Consider the following 14,999-nt stretch of genomic DNA (forward strand, 5'->3'; position numbering starts at 1 on the left):
ACAGCTCCTTGTGACGTCAATACATTCCAGCTCAGACCAGGCCGGCCGGCTGAATGGAAGCTCGAGTGATTATATAACAAAGTGTTCCTGTGTTTTCTCTACAAATAGCTTGAGCTGAGATACATTCCAAGATGTTGGGAGACCGCAGGATGATTTAAGAGCTTAAGCAGGAAAACTGTGTGTTTCCATTTATAACCCTAACTTGTTCTTGGAACCTGGAAACCTAGTTAAGAATCCTAACGTCTCATAATGCCTCCTTTTATGAGTCTTTTTTTAACCTTCTATTTTCTAACTATCTACCACATTGCAAACTACTGTAGTTCAAATAAATTGTAATTTACTGTGTTTTTCCCTGTTTGAACGTAAAGTAATGTACGTTTGCATTAAAATAGCATGACTTTAGCGCCATCTTGTGGTTGAGTAATGAGTAACAGTGTGCATATTGCGATTGTGTGTACAGTGTATGGATTTTACGCCATGCCTCGGATGCTAAAAAGTGGTTTATTGACAAATAAATAGTACACTTTTATACAATAATACACTTTCTTTGATAAACCATGATTTATGTCATTTTATTTATGATAAAATTAAACATCACTTCTCTGTATCATGTTTGAACGTAAAGTCCTGTATGTTTGCATTAAAATAGCAAAGCTTTGGCGCCATCTTGTGGTTGAGTAATGAGTAACAGTGTGCATTTTGTGATTGTATGTACAGTGTATGGATTTTGGCATGCCTCGGATGCTAAAAAGTGGTTTAATGACAAATAAATAGTACACTTTTATACAATAATACACTTTCATTGGTAAACCATAATTTATGTCATTTTATTTATTATAAAATTAAACATTTTGCCCTTGCTGTATCACTTCTCTGTATCATGTTTGAACGTGAAGTCCTGTAAGTTTGCATTAAAATAGCAAGACTTTGGCGTCATCTTGTGGTAGAGTAATGAGTAACAGTGTGCATTTTATGATTGTGTGTACAGTGTATGGATTTTACGGCATGCCTCGGATGCTAAAAAGTGGTTTAATGACAAATAAATAGTACACTTTTATACAATAATACACTTTCTTTGATAAACCACGATTTATGTCATTTTATTTATGATAAAATTAAACATTTTGCCCTTGCTGCATCACTTCTTTGTACCATTTTTGAACGTAAAGTCCTGTACGTTTGCATTAAAATAGCAAGACTTTGGTGCCATCTTGTGGTTGAGTAATGAGTAACAGGCGTGCATTTTGTGATTGTGTGTACAGTATATGGATTTTACGGCATGCCTCGGATGCTAAAAAGTGGTTTTATAACAAATAAATAGTACACTTTTATACAATAATATACTTTCTTTGGTAAACCATAATTTATGTCATTTTATTTATGATAAAATTAAACATTTTGCCCTTGCTGCATCACTTCTCTGTACCAACAACTATGATTTTCAACACGGTTTTTCAAAAATATATTAAAAAAATCATACCGTTTCGTGGTTGCATACAGCCTATCATTATTATTTAAAAAATATGCACATCAAAGCAAATTTTTTAGGCATTTTTCAAGCATAAAAAGGCTAACTGAACTGAAATGTAAATATCAGGCATTCCTAAGATGCCTGATATATTCAAAGCCCTTGTGAATGATATGTAGTATTATAAAATGGTCACTAGATGTCGGTAATGTTACTGCAATATTTGCTGAGACACACAAACGCTGGAATTGATCGCCTGAACAACAGGCTTTTATTGCAGGTTGGAATTATCCCACAGCAGGCACAATAATTGTTAATAATAACATCCTGTTACTGTTGCTGCAGTCACCCACGCCAAACTAAAACCCAACTCGGACATAAGCACAAGTCTTATTTATGTCTTGAAGGGCTTATTTACTGTTATTATGCCTACTATTTTGTCTAAAATGAATGTAAAGGTGAGTATAGGGGTGTTATTTTATGTCTATAGGGCTCTAATAGTGTTAAAACACAACCATATAGCAGGGATAGTGTGCTGGAACACCTGCACCAGATATGAACTGGAGGTCATCTTACCTACTATGTAAGAAAATGTGTTGAAGAAGGACGTTACATAATTTTTTCCCTCAAAGATGATGTCAGTCAGATGACGCCACCCACTTGGCTGGAGAAGAAGATGGAGAAAGGGTTGCTCACTCTTACGATGAGTAACCTTGCATACAACGCTGGTCTCTGAGCACCTTGGCAACGTGTCATACACCTCGTTTTGTCATACACCTTGTCATCAAAGCATGATATGAAATAATATGGCATCATCACAGTTTGAAGTGCTCCACTTGAATTTGTCACTGACAGGGTGGATATACAGGATAAATATGGGTGCGGTTCTGGTTTTTGTAGGGGTTGTGGGAGTTTTGAAGTGGAAAAGGAAAATACAAAAGTTGCACAAAACATGCCCTAAATATCTATTTAGTATCCCTAATGGTCTCACTTTACAATAAGGTGCATAAAAAGGTATTATTGAAGAACTAGTGAACTATTAAGAAAAGTGGTCAGAGTTAGGTAGGTTCCTTCCTCATCGACTGCTGTAATTTTGTGTACCTTATTGTTAAGTGTTAAGGTGTGACAAAAAAAGTCATTTTTAATTTTTTTGAAATTTAGTATTTTTTAAATTTTTTAAATTTAAAATTTTTTTTAAATGTTACAATTTTTTTAAATTCTTAAATTTTTTAAATTCAAAAAATGTGTAAATATGTGTAATTTTTTAAAATATATTTATTTTTTATTTATTTATTTTTACAAAAGATGTCATTATCTTACATGGAAAAAAAGTCTTGTATATTTATTCCATTTGTCATGCTAAAACACAGATATCCACAAGGTGGCGGTAGAGACTTAAATGGCGGACCAGTGGATGAATTTAAATGAGAAAAAAAACCCTTCCAGTTCAAAGGACAACAATATGTTAACTTTAGTGAGTTTTGTGGATATTTAAAAGAACATATAAGTACACATAAGTCAAGAATGTATGTCAAATTAAATTATTATTATTTTGATTATTTTGTACACCCTGGACTGGTCGGCAGCCAATCACAGGGCAAACAACCATTCACACTCACACTACTATATTAGGTAATACAAGTGTAAAAGTGACTATAGGGGTGTTGTTTCATGCATAGAGGGCTCTAATAATTCATTCATTCATTCATTTTCTACCACTTGTCCGCATGAGGGTAGCATGGGGGTGCTGGAGCCTATCCCAGCTGTCTTCGGGCGAGAGGCGGGGTACACCCTGGACTGGTCGCCAGCCAATCACAGGGCACATATAGACAAAAAAACATTCACAGTCACATTCATACCTATGGACAATTTCGCTAATTTCGCTAATTAATTAACCTAGCATGTTTTTGGAATGTGGGAGGAAACCGGAGAAAACCCACGCACGCACATGGAGAACATGCAAACTCCACACAGAGATGCTTGAGGGTGGAATCGAACTCGGGTCTCCTAGCTGTGTAGCCTGTGCGCTAACCACTCGTCCACCGTGCAGCCCAAGTAAACACAAAAGAATGTAAAAAACACAACAAAGTTAATTCCCAGTGTATTGTCAGGGACTTGACTCATTTTTTAATACGTTTTAGGGGAACGTGGTGAAAGTCACAGTTACACTAAGCAGCTACCTGGCTTCAAAGGCCCCCGAGCGGGACAAGACTGGACCAAGATGAAACAGTGAAGTGCACATAAACACGGACAAAAGCAGAGAGATGGGAGATACAGGCCTTGTCCGACAGCTGAGATATAGCACAAGGACCTTGGGGAGTTTCAGGGGGAATTCCACTGAGGGAATTGGACATGTCTGATTTACACTAACACTTTGGCTAAACTTGCGATAAAAGTTCACGTAAGAAACATTGCTGAATGTGTCTTTATCTGTCTCATCCGCCATCACTCTTTGTCGCTTTTCCCTCTCCTGCTGCGATGCGTTTTTTTGTCTTTATTCGCTTATAAAACGAAGACGCAAGTTAAAAAGAATATCGTCTTACAAAAGACACGGCGCTATTGTGAAGCACGGGCTCATAAATCTAACGCTAGGAAATGAAAATAGAAAATAAACTTGGAGCTATGTGGACAAGCAAGGACAAAAGAGGGGAGAGGAGAGGAAGGAACACGAAAGGGAGTGAAAGAGTTGAGAGACACTGAAAGAAAACATGTTCATTTTTTATCAGCCTTTTTCACCCAATGGGGAGCCAAGGAATGTGATGAAGAATCTGGCCACAGATAAAGAGAGGAAAGTGGTTGGTACTGTAATGTACTGTATATATGGATGTGTGTGTGTGATAATGACAGGGGTTTTGAACTAGTTTTAACATACATTCACTGGATGTTTCATTTGCTACACCTGCACAGTTTCATGAGGAAAAAAAAGAAACATATAGACAAACAACCATTCACACTCACATTCATACCTATGGACAATTTGGAGTCGCCAATTAACCTAGCATGTTTTTGGAATGTGGGAGGAAACCGGAGTACCCGGAGAAAACCCACGCATGGAGAACATGGAGAACATGCAAACTCCACACAGAGATGGCCGAGAGTGGAATCGAACTCGAGTCTCCTAGCTGTGTGGCCTGCACGCTAACCACTCGGCCGTGCAGCTCTACAAAAGACTCTCAGCAAAAAAATAAAAAAAATAATGAGATTTAAAAATGTCCATGTTTGACTGCTGTAGCAGCTGTACCATTACACCACCGGGGTTAACAGCTGAATTAATTCATTCATTTTCTACCGCTTATCCTCACAAGGGTCGCAGGGGGTGCTGGAGCCTATCCCAGCTGTCTTCGGGCGAGAGGCAGGGTACACCCTGGACTGGTCGCCAGCCAATCACAGGGCACATATAGACAAACAACCATTCACACTCACATTCATGCCTATGGACAATTTGGAGTCGCCAATTAACCTAGCATGTTTTTGGAATGTGGGAGGAAACCGGAGTACCCGGAGAAAACCCACGCATGGAGAACATGGAGAACATGCAAACTCCACACAGAGATGGCCGAGAGTGGAATCGAACTCGAGTCTCCTAGCTGTGTGGCCTGCACGCTAACCACTCGGCCGTGCAGCTCTACAAAAGACTCTCAGCAAAAAAATAAAAAAAAATAATGAGATTTAAAAATGTCCATGTTTGACTGCTGTAGCAGCTGTACCATTACACCACCGGGGTTAACAGCTGAATTAATTCATTCATTTTCTACCGCTTATCCTCACAAGGGTCGCAGGGGGTGCTGGAGCCTATCCCAGCTGTCTTCGGGCGAGAGGCAGGGTACACCCTGGACTGGTCGCCAGCCAATCACAGGGCACATATAGACAAACAACCATTCACACTCACATTCATGCCTATGGACAATTTGGAGTCGCCAATTAACCTAGCATGTTTTTGGAATGTGGGAGGAAACCGGAGTACCCGAGGAAAACATGCAAACTACACACAGAGATGGCCGACGGTGGAATTGAACTTGGGTCTCCTAGCTGCGAGGCCTGCATGCTAACCACTTGACCGCCATGCAGCCCACCCATAATACCCACCCATTCATTTTCTTTACTGCTTATCCTCATTAAGGCCAATCACACACATATTTATACTTATGGACAATTTAGTGTTGGCAATTAACCTAGCATGCACGTTAACATTAACATGTCCATTGACTGGCCGCATCATTAGGTACACCTGTGCAGGAGCAGCATCAAACACTGCGTGTACTTTTATGTCTTTCTGCAATGATTTAATTGGATTTAAATTTATTCTTATGGGAAAAATGTATTTGGTTAACATCCATTTTGGTTAGAGTCAAACGTTCTGGGATGGATTAGTGACGCTAACCAAGGTTCCACTGAAATTACACTTTCAGATTATGCAAGCCAATACCAAAAATGAGCTGTGCGAGGGGAGCATTAAAACAGAAGTGATGACATACCATAATCAGAATTTTATTAACTGCTTATTATGACGTATAAAAACATACTGAGTAATAAATAATAAGAACCCCAGAGAGTACTTCATGAAAACAAATAAAAAAACCTTTTGCACAGAAAAAAATTCCATGGTAATTCCATTTCTAGTACAAAACAATGTTTCACTAGCATTTACTATTTACAGCGAAATTGTTATTACATGTCAAAAAAGAAAAAAAAACAAGTGGCTCCAGGATCCATTCAAAAATAGCCAGAAATATCACAGTTAAGTCCAAAGTTTTCCCCATGGAAAGAGCCCTGTTCCCATGGCAAAGCACATTATTTACATCTTGACCAAGTCCTGGTCACAGAGCCAGTGTGACCCGCCAGATACGTATACAGTAGTTGAGAACATGCAGTGTGTGTGTAAAAACACAGTCAATACCCATTCATATTTACATCACGTCCACAAAACAGACAATGTACTGCTACTCAAAGAGTGTCGAATAACTAATAACTACCGCTTACATCACAAAATTGACACACAACAAAATATTTTGCTCCGTGCCAAAAAGACAACACATCAAAATACTTGACTTGTGAAATGGAAATTTTAGGTTTATGTTTATTTTCTAATTATTGACGTGACCACTGACATTTTTTTACAACACTGAATTTTTTTTTTTCCAATCATCCACAATCCTGAAGTGAGACTAATTGGGATTCACCTATTTTGTCTATAAATTGCTCTACCATGACTTTGTTTTCACAGAGTAACTAATGCTACTTCTGTCATCAGCATCGCCAACAACTTTGCCGAGGCAAAAAAAAAAAAAAGATGATGATGCAACTCTCCACTAATGCATTAGTATTAACATGTCAGTTTAAATTTAACCCATGGCGGGATATAGTAACATCCCCATTTCAGTCCCTAACCATGAGAGACAGCAACTTTAGCTCATTTGATACCAAAGACGTTTTTATAAACCCAGACTTTTACGTTTTTTTTGCACGAGAAGCCAAGGCAGTCAAATTAAATTGATACATTTTGTGCATTAAAGATGCTAAAATTAATCCAGTGTGAAAAAAACATCAGCTTTATGTTTATTAGTTTTGTGTTATAGGTGACAAAGCAAATTTTGTGTCATTTTGTTTTTTAGAATAGCGTCGGTTGAGACATGTTTCAACTGGACCGAAGAGAATAATATGAATATTCATGAGTGATTAGAATAAACCGGCAATAAGTGCAGCACATGCAACTGCAGGTCGACTCTATGTGTGATAGTGAACAATGGCTACTTGATTACTGAATAAATAAAGTGACTGAACACCGACTCAGACCGCCAGTTGGAGCTTGGTGAGGTTCCTCTGGTGCATGTTGTGGTGTCGCACCAACTCATCACTGCGGGCAAACTTCTTCTGACAATTTGGCCAGCGACAGTGAAAGGGCTTCTCGCCTGTGAGGAGAAATGTCAAAAAGATATTAGAAAATTATTCTCTTTTTCAATTATTCAAATATGTCTGTTACATTTGGTGTACTTTACATTGTAATAATTCATTACTGGTTGGCTTATCATGCAAATGAGGAAGAAAAGAAAAAATGAAAAGTTTACGCACTTGTTTTACCTGTATGAGTCCGGTTGTGCGTCTTAAGGTGGTCAGACCGAGAGAACTTTCTCTGACACGTCTCACATTGGAAGGGTTTAACACCTAAACACATGTACAGTTTGCATGCACACAGACGGAAAAGGTTCACACACGCGCACACACACACAGAGTGGGAGAAAAAAAAAGTAGAGCAGAGGCTTGCAGGAGAGCCAATCCAAAAGCTTTTCCAACTATTATAAACTTCATCCAAAAAAGGGATCACTGAAGTTAGATTACTGTACAGTACAATGGCAGGCATGCAACAATCAGGTAGCAGCAACTGGAAAGAGCAAAGACAAAGTCAGGCAATGACAATAATCAAACCTGTGTGTCTCCTCTGGTGTCGTTTGAGTTGGTCCGAGCGAGAGAAGCTCAGACCGCAGTCGGCGACCTCACAGTGGTGGGTTTTCTCACCTGGACGCAGACAAAAAAATGGATGTTGAAAATGAAGATCGCGGGTGTCCCTCTATGGCTTCAAACGACACTTTTTCACCCCCCAAAATAACAAAACTGGTTAGCATGTGTTTGTTACCAATAACGGATATAGTAACATCCCCATTTCAGTCCCAAACTTTAGCTCATTTGATACCAAAGACGTTTTTATAGACCCAAACTTTTACGTTTTTTTGCACAAGAGGCAAAAAACGGTGATGATGCAACTCTCCACTAATGCATTAGTATCAACATGTCAGTTTGTTTTCTTATATGGTGCCTTACTGCTCTATTTCTCACATTTTTCCTGTTTTTTTAGTGTTAAATTTAGCACAAGAGGCAAAAAAAAGTTATGATGCAACTCTCCACTAATGCATTAGTATCAATATTTCAGTTTAAATTTAACCCATGGCGGGATATAGTAACGTTCCCATTTCAGTCCCTAACCATGACAGACAGCAACTTTAGCTCATTTGATACCAAATACGTTTTTATAAACCCAAACTTTTACGTTTTTTTGCACAAGAGGCAAAAAAAGGTGATGATGCAACTCTCCACTAATGCATTAGTAACTACATGTCAGTTTGTTTTCTTATATGGTGCCTTACTGCTCTATTTCTCCCATTTTTCCTGTTTTTTTGTGTTAAATTTAGCACAAGAGGCAAAAAAAAGTGATGATGCAACTCTCCACTAATGCATTAATATCAACATGTCAGTTTGTTTTCTTATATGGTGCCTTACTGCTCTATTTCTCCCATTTTTCCTGTTTTTTTAGTGTTAAATTTAGCACAAGAGGCAAAAAAAGTGATGATGCAACTCTCCACTAATGCATTAGTATCAATATTTCAGTTTAAATTTAACCCATGGCGGGATATAGTAACGTTCCCATTTCAGTCCCTAACCATGACAGACAGCAACTTTAGCTCATTTGATACCAAATACGTTTTTATAAACCCAAACTTTTACGTTTTTTTGCACAAGAGGCAAAAAAAGGTGATGATGCAACTCTCCACTAATGCATTAGTAACTACATGTCAGTTTGTTTTCTTATACGGTGCCTTACTGCTCTATTTCTCCCATTTTTCCTGTTTTTTGTGTTAAATTTAGCACAAGAGGCAAAAAAAAGTGATGATGCAACTCTCCACTAATGCATTAATATCAACATGTCAGTTTGTTTTCTTATATGGTGCCTTACTGCTCTATTTCTCACATTTTTCCTGTTTTTTTAGTGTTAAATTTAGCACAAGAGGCAAAAAAAGTGATGATGCAACTCTCCACTAATGCATTAGTATCAATATTTCAGTTTAAATTTAACCCATGGCGGGATATAGTAACATCCCCATTTCAGTCCCTAACCATGACAGACAGCAACTTTAGCTCATTTGATACCAAATACGTTTTTATAAACCCAAACTTTTACGTTTTTTTGCACAAGAAGCAAAAAAAAGTGATGATGCAACTCTCCACTAATGCATGAGTATCAACATGTCAGTTTGTTTTCTTATACGGTGCCTTACTGCTCTATTTCTCCCATTTTCCTGTATTTTTAGTGTTAAATTTAGCACAAGAGGCAAAAAAAAAGTGATGATGCAACTCTCCACTAATGCATTAATATCAACATGTCAGTTTGTTTTCTTATATGGTGCCTTACCGCTCTATTTCTCCCATTTTTCCTGTTTTTTTAGTGTTAAATTTAGCACAAGAGGCAAAAAAAGTGATGATGCAACTCTCCACTAATGCATTAGTATCAATATTTCAGTTTAAATTTAACCCATGGCGGGATATAGTAACGTTCCAATTTCAGTCCCTAACCATGACAGACAGCAACTTTAGCTCATTTGATACCAAATACGTTTTTATAAACCCAAACTTTTACGTTTTTTTGCACAAGAGGCAAAAAAAGGTGATGATGCAACTCTCCACTAATGCATTAGTATCAACATGTCAGTGTAAATTTAACCCACGGCGGGATATAGTAACATCCCCATTTCAGTCTCTAACCATAACAGACAGCAACTTTAGCTCATTTGATACCAAAGACGTTTTTATGAACTCAAACTTTTACGTTTTTTTGCACAAGAGGCAAAAAAAAGTGATGATGCAACTCTCCAGTAATGCATTACAGTAACTACATGTCAGTTTGTTTTCTGGTATGGTGCCTTACTGCTCTATTTCTCCTATTTTCCCTGTTTTTTTAGTGTTAAATTTAGTTTTACAACGTGTCGTGGGCCAATAATGAACGAGTCACTGGCTGCACTTTTGACACCCCTGGTATAAGTAATCATTAATGATGTTTTTTTTTTTTTACTGGTTTGGAGTCAAAACATGCTAAAAACAATGACTGATAAAGGCATAATTTTTTTTGCCTTTTTATTGTATTTTCCCCCCCTCTAATAATTCACAAATTCACAATGGTTGGAAATGGGGAACTCTGGTATGCTTTTCCATGCATTTCACTGTATGATTTATTTTGTTTTATTAAAATGATGTGTGTGTGTGTGTGTGTGTGTGTGTGTGTGTGTGAGTTAAAGGAACAAAGACATAGTTCATGTGATCTCAAGTGCACTCTTGCGTTCACCTGAGTGTTTACGGCCGTGCAGCTGCAACTGAGACAGCTTGAAGTAGCGCTTGTTGCATCCTGGATGGGGACACATGAATGGACGCTTCTCGCTGCTCTCTGATCGAACTATGGCTGGAGCGATGCTGGGCACGCGTCTTACATCCTACACAAATGAACACAACAAAATAAAATGACCCATACCTGCAAGATATGTAGTCAATTAAGGTTTAATCCATTTGGTTTGTATAATTGAATCAGTCGAGTTCTTATGGGATTATTATAATAAAACGCTCATATTCATTCTTTATTTTCATTAGATGATAATTAGCAGTCAAGTGACCCCAGTTTGACTGCAGTCCAAAGGGAGCTGTTAGTCACGCCTTGTAGACAGACCCCTTCCCAGAGTGACCCATTATAACCCCACTGCTCACTGCAGACGCCCTGTGGGGGAGAGTCACAGGAAATAACACATATAACACAATAATAGCTTAGCCTCTTCTTTCTTTTTCTTGTCTGCAGAATAAAGAAAAGCCTATTTACTTAAAACGTATATTTACATGTTGTTCATTGGCATGTTTTCATTTCACTGTTTTCCTTTTCCCTCCCTCGGCCATCTCTGTGTGGAGTTTGCATGTTCTCCCCGTGCATGCGTGGGTTTTCTCCAGGTACTCCGGTTTCCTCCCATATTCCAAAAACATGCTAGGTTAATTAATTAGCGACTCCAAATTGTCCATAGGTATGAATGTGAGTGTGAATGGTTGTTTGTCTATATGTGCCCTGTGATTGGCTGGCGACCAGTCCAGGGTGTACCCTTGTGAGGATAAGCGCTAGAAAATGAATGAATGAATGAATGGATGTTTTCCTTTTCAAAACTAGGGAACACTTATTTATTATAGGCTTCTTTAAATCAAATCTAATTTTCAAACAGCTAAAATAATGCATAAGGCTAAAAATAACCAATTACCTAAAAAAATGTCATCCAATACTTCTCTACAAGAGAGGAGAAATATGATCTCAGGGAAGAACTACATTTGAAACACTTATATGCTAGGACTACGTTAAAAAGCCATAGCATTTCAGTATGTGGAATCAAACTATGGAATGGATTGAGTAAGACCCTCAAACAATGCACAACGATGAGCCAATTCAAGAAACAATACAAGCAGTTGATGTTTGCTAAATACAAGGATGAAGAGTCTTGAACCAGTCATGATGTGCTATATATATCACTATATTGACACTTACTATGGTACCCATTATGTCATTGGATGATCATATCACCTCATACTTCAGTACGTGACATAAATAAAATAAAAAAAAACTTAAATTATATTAGGAAAGCAGGAAGTGAACAAATGTAACAGTTACTGATTATAAAAGTACCAGATGGAGGGGTAGGATTTAATAAGCTTTGCTTCTTCCTACTCCTTTTGGACATGTGGAACTGTGAACTGATTATGTGATGCATTCAATTGTAATCTGATGCATGTTCAAATGAAATTAAACCATTACCATTACCATTACCAATGTGTGAAAAATGGTGATCAGCAAATAAAGCCTAATGCTTAGATCATCACAAAGTTGACGAAATAAACATCATAAAGCAGAGTCATGCATAAAAATCAACACAAGGTCAACAATGCTTGCTTTTTGTCTTTATTTTCCTTCCAAACTACAACTAAACTCACATTTTCAAATATCTGCAATATGCTCCAACTGACAATACACAATTTTAAAGACCTAAGGGATCAGCAGTGTGAGTGTCGTCATACCTGTATTCCCCTGAAGACGCCGTGTGTGTGTATGCGGTACTGCGTGCTGCAGCTGTACACCATGGGTGTGCTGGGTTCACTGTCATAGCCTCCTGCATGGCTGCAACACACAAAAGCAAAATTGACATAGAATCTAAACTACAGTGGAAGACCTGCAGAAACATCAAGCAGAAAAGATGTCAATGTGAATCCAGTCATTTGAGACTGTGGGAAATATTGTCAGATATGTTGAACAGGGACCCGAGTTCAATTCCACCCTCGGCCATCTCTGTGGAGTTTGCTGGGTAGTGGGTTTTCTCCGGGTACCCCGGAAGCAGAACTGGAGGTAGCAGAGATGAGGATGCTGAGGTGGGAAATGACCAGGATGGATAGGATCAGGAACAAGTACATCAAAGGGACATTATAGGTAGAAAATGAATGAATGAATGAAAGCGCCCAACACAATTTATTCTGTATGTGGCCCATTGTCGGTCTAGTGGTTAGCGCGCAGACCTCACAGCTAGGAGACCAGGGTTCAATTCCACCCTCGGGCATCTCTGTGTGGAGTCTCCCCGTGCATGCGTGGGTTTTCTCCGGGTACTCCGGTTTCCTCCCACATTCCAAAAACATGCTAGGTTAATTAGCGACTCCAAATTGTCCATAGGTATGAATGTGAGTGTGAATGGTTGTTTGTCTATATGTGCCCTGTGATTGGCTGGCGACCAGTCCAGCTGGGATACAAAAACGAAGAGACACGTGTATGGGGCTGTACCGTACCATAGAATGTCTGATGAGAATTTTCTGGCTTCACTAAAAACGATGGGTTTTTCAAAATAAAATTCCCCCAAAACATATGGGCAGGAAAAGAAGCAGTGGTTCCAGAAGAAGTATATTGAGATTCTGGAGTGGTCTAACCTCATACTGAATCCAGTGAATGGGAAACCATTAATTTGCCAAGCAACAGCCTCAAAACCTTCAGGATTTGGAACGTACATTGGAACCACAGTTCGGTATATGAACTATAAATATTTTGCCTGGCGTCTACAAGTAAGCCGTTCTATCTGGAAGCCTGTCTGTACATTTTAATATGTCTACAGTTTGGACGTCAAATATTTTCATTTGGATTTGCAGAACTCTGACAAAAAAATGCATGCATGTAATTGACTTTTTCTTAGAAACTACAAGGCAAATCATTATAAGCAGCTGGCGCCAAACAACAAGTGCCCAAAAAGATAATTCATTATTCATCCTTGAATAATCTGATAATAATCTGAATAATGTATTTGTTCATAGAATACACACAAATCTGCTTCCTTCCTGCTTTCAACCACAGTGCATAGTAATTGAATGAGGCGTTCAAGAACAGTCCGTATGCCTCAGTGTTGAATCTGTGCTCTTTTTTTAAGTAAAAAAAAAAACCTCCAAAAAAGTAACAAGTGCCAGAACTTTGATAAAGACGGTAAGAAACACAATTTAATTCAAGAAATCGGTATCGGATTCACGGTGTACGGAAACATTCAGACATTTCATTTAAAAACCTTTGGTTAGAATCGGGGCGGCACGGTGGTCGAGTGGTTAGCGCGCAGACCTCACAGCTAGGAGACCAGGGTTCAATTCCACCCTCGCATGTTCTCCCCGTGCATGCGTGGGCTTTCTCCCACATTCCAAAAACATGCTAGGTTAATTAGCGACTCCAAATTGTCCATAGGTATGAATGTGAGTGTGAATGGTTGTTTGTCTATATGTGCCCTGTGATTGGCTGGCGACCAGTCCAGGGTGTACCCCGCCTCATGCCCGAAGACAGCTGGGATAGGCTCCAGCACCCCCCGCGAAAAAGCGTCAATGAATGAATGGTTAGAATCGAATCGGAATTGGGAATCGAAACAGGAATCGCTCAAATTCAAACAATGCCCAAATCTAGTCTTGTGTTCAAGTTAAACCGGTTTTCATGTGACCTTTAGAAACAGATTAACAATGAAAACTATATCTGTTTTCACGGTATAAGGAGGAGTGTTAAAATAAACCAACCAGAATTATTATGAACTGTTTGCGTCCTTGTAAGTGTACAAAATCAGTATTGTATGAAATAATTCATCTTCTCACTGTATATTATTCTCTTTTATACTGTATAAATACCCTTATTTCATCAAAAACCTGTTTCCCAAGATACAATGTTGCTACCGGATTCATCACAGTCTGATGCGTTGTGTAATCACACATCCACAAAAAGAACATAATGTAGCTTTTTTTGTGTGTGTGTGTGTGTGTGTCTGTGTGACCTAAACAAAACTGTGTTCAACTCCCCAACATTTCCTCTTTCTCCTTTCTCTCATCCAGTTCCTCTTTATCGCCCTCCCTTCCACTGACTCCCATTTCTTCCTCCCTGCGCTTCAATTCAGCCTGCCTGATTGAGCGCTACACATCACGGAGTTGGCTCAAGCCTCATACTCTAATTATACTTTCAGCACCTATCAGATATGAAAGACGCACATCAAAACATCCCAAAAAAAATCCAAACAAATGTAGCATCTCATCACGCATGCACACAACTTTCTCACACACGTTCATCTGCTAACTATGATGGATGCCTGCTGGTTCTAAGGCATTTGGGAACTATGCAGGTCATGATGACACACAGCAGTCCAGTGTGGGTGGACCTTTGAACGGAGTACGCTGTTATACTTCTTTG

General features: G+C 38.7%; 1 protein-coding gene across 2 annotated transcripts in view; it reads right to left on the bottom strand.

Annotated features, from left to right (window-relative positions):
* Positions 1 to 7,146: 7,146 nt before the first annotated feature.
* The window catches only part of wt1a (WT1 transcription factor a), a 40,513-nt gene continuing 32,660 nt past the window's right edge, over positions 7,147 to 14,999 (bottom strand). Inside the window, exons 5-9 of one of the 2 annotated variants that reach the window (XM_058075744.2) lie at positions 12,332 to 12,431; positions 10,578 to 10,722; positions 7,892 to 7,981; positions 7,547 to 7,630; positions 7,147 to 7,377 (exon numbers count right to left, since the gene is read on the bottom strand). In XM_058075744.2, the coding sequence (XP_057931727.2) occupies positions 7,256 to 7,377; positions 7,547 to 7,630; positions 7,892 to 7,981; positions 10,578 to 10,722; positions 12,332 to 12,431 (541 nt within the window). In that variant the 3' untranslated portion in view covers positions 7,147 to 7,255. Of the gene's footprint in view, positions 7,378 to 7,537; positions 7,631 to 7,891; positions 7,982 to 10,577; positions 10,723 to 12,331; positions 12,432 to 14,999 lie in introns of those variants that run through there. The other variant, XM_058075743.2, reaches the window with a different exon arrangement.

This window comes from Doryrhamphus excisus, linkage group LG1, assembly GCF_037039965.1.
Source record: "Doryrhamphus excisus strain RoL-2023G ecotype Guam linkage group LG1, RoL_Dexc_Guam_v1.1, whole genome shotgun sequence".
Taxonomy (NCBI): domain Eukaryota; kingdom Metazoa; phylum Chordata; class Actinopteri; order Syngnathiformes; family Syngnathidae; genus Doryrhamphus; species Doryrhamphus excisus.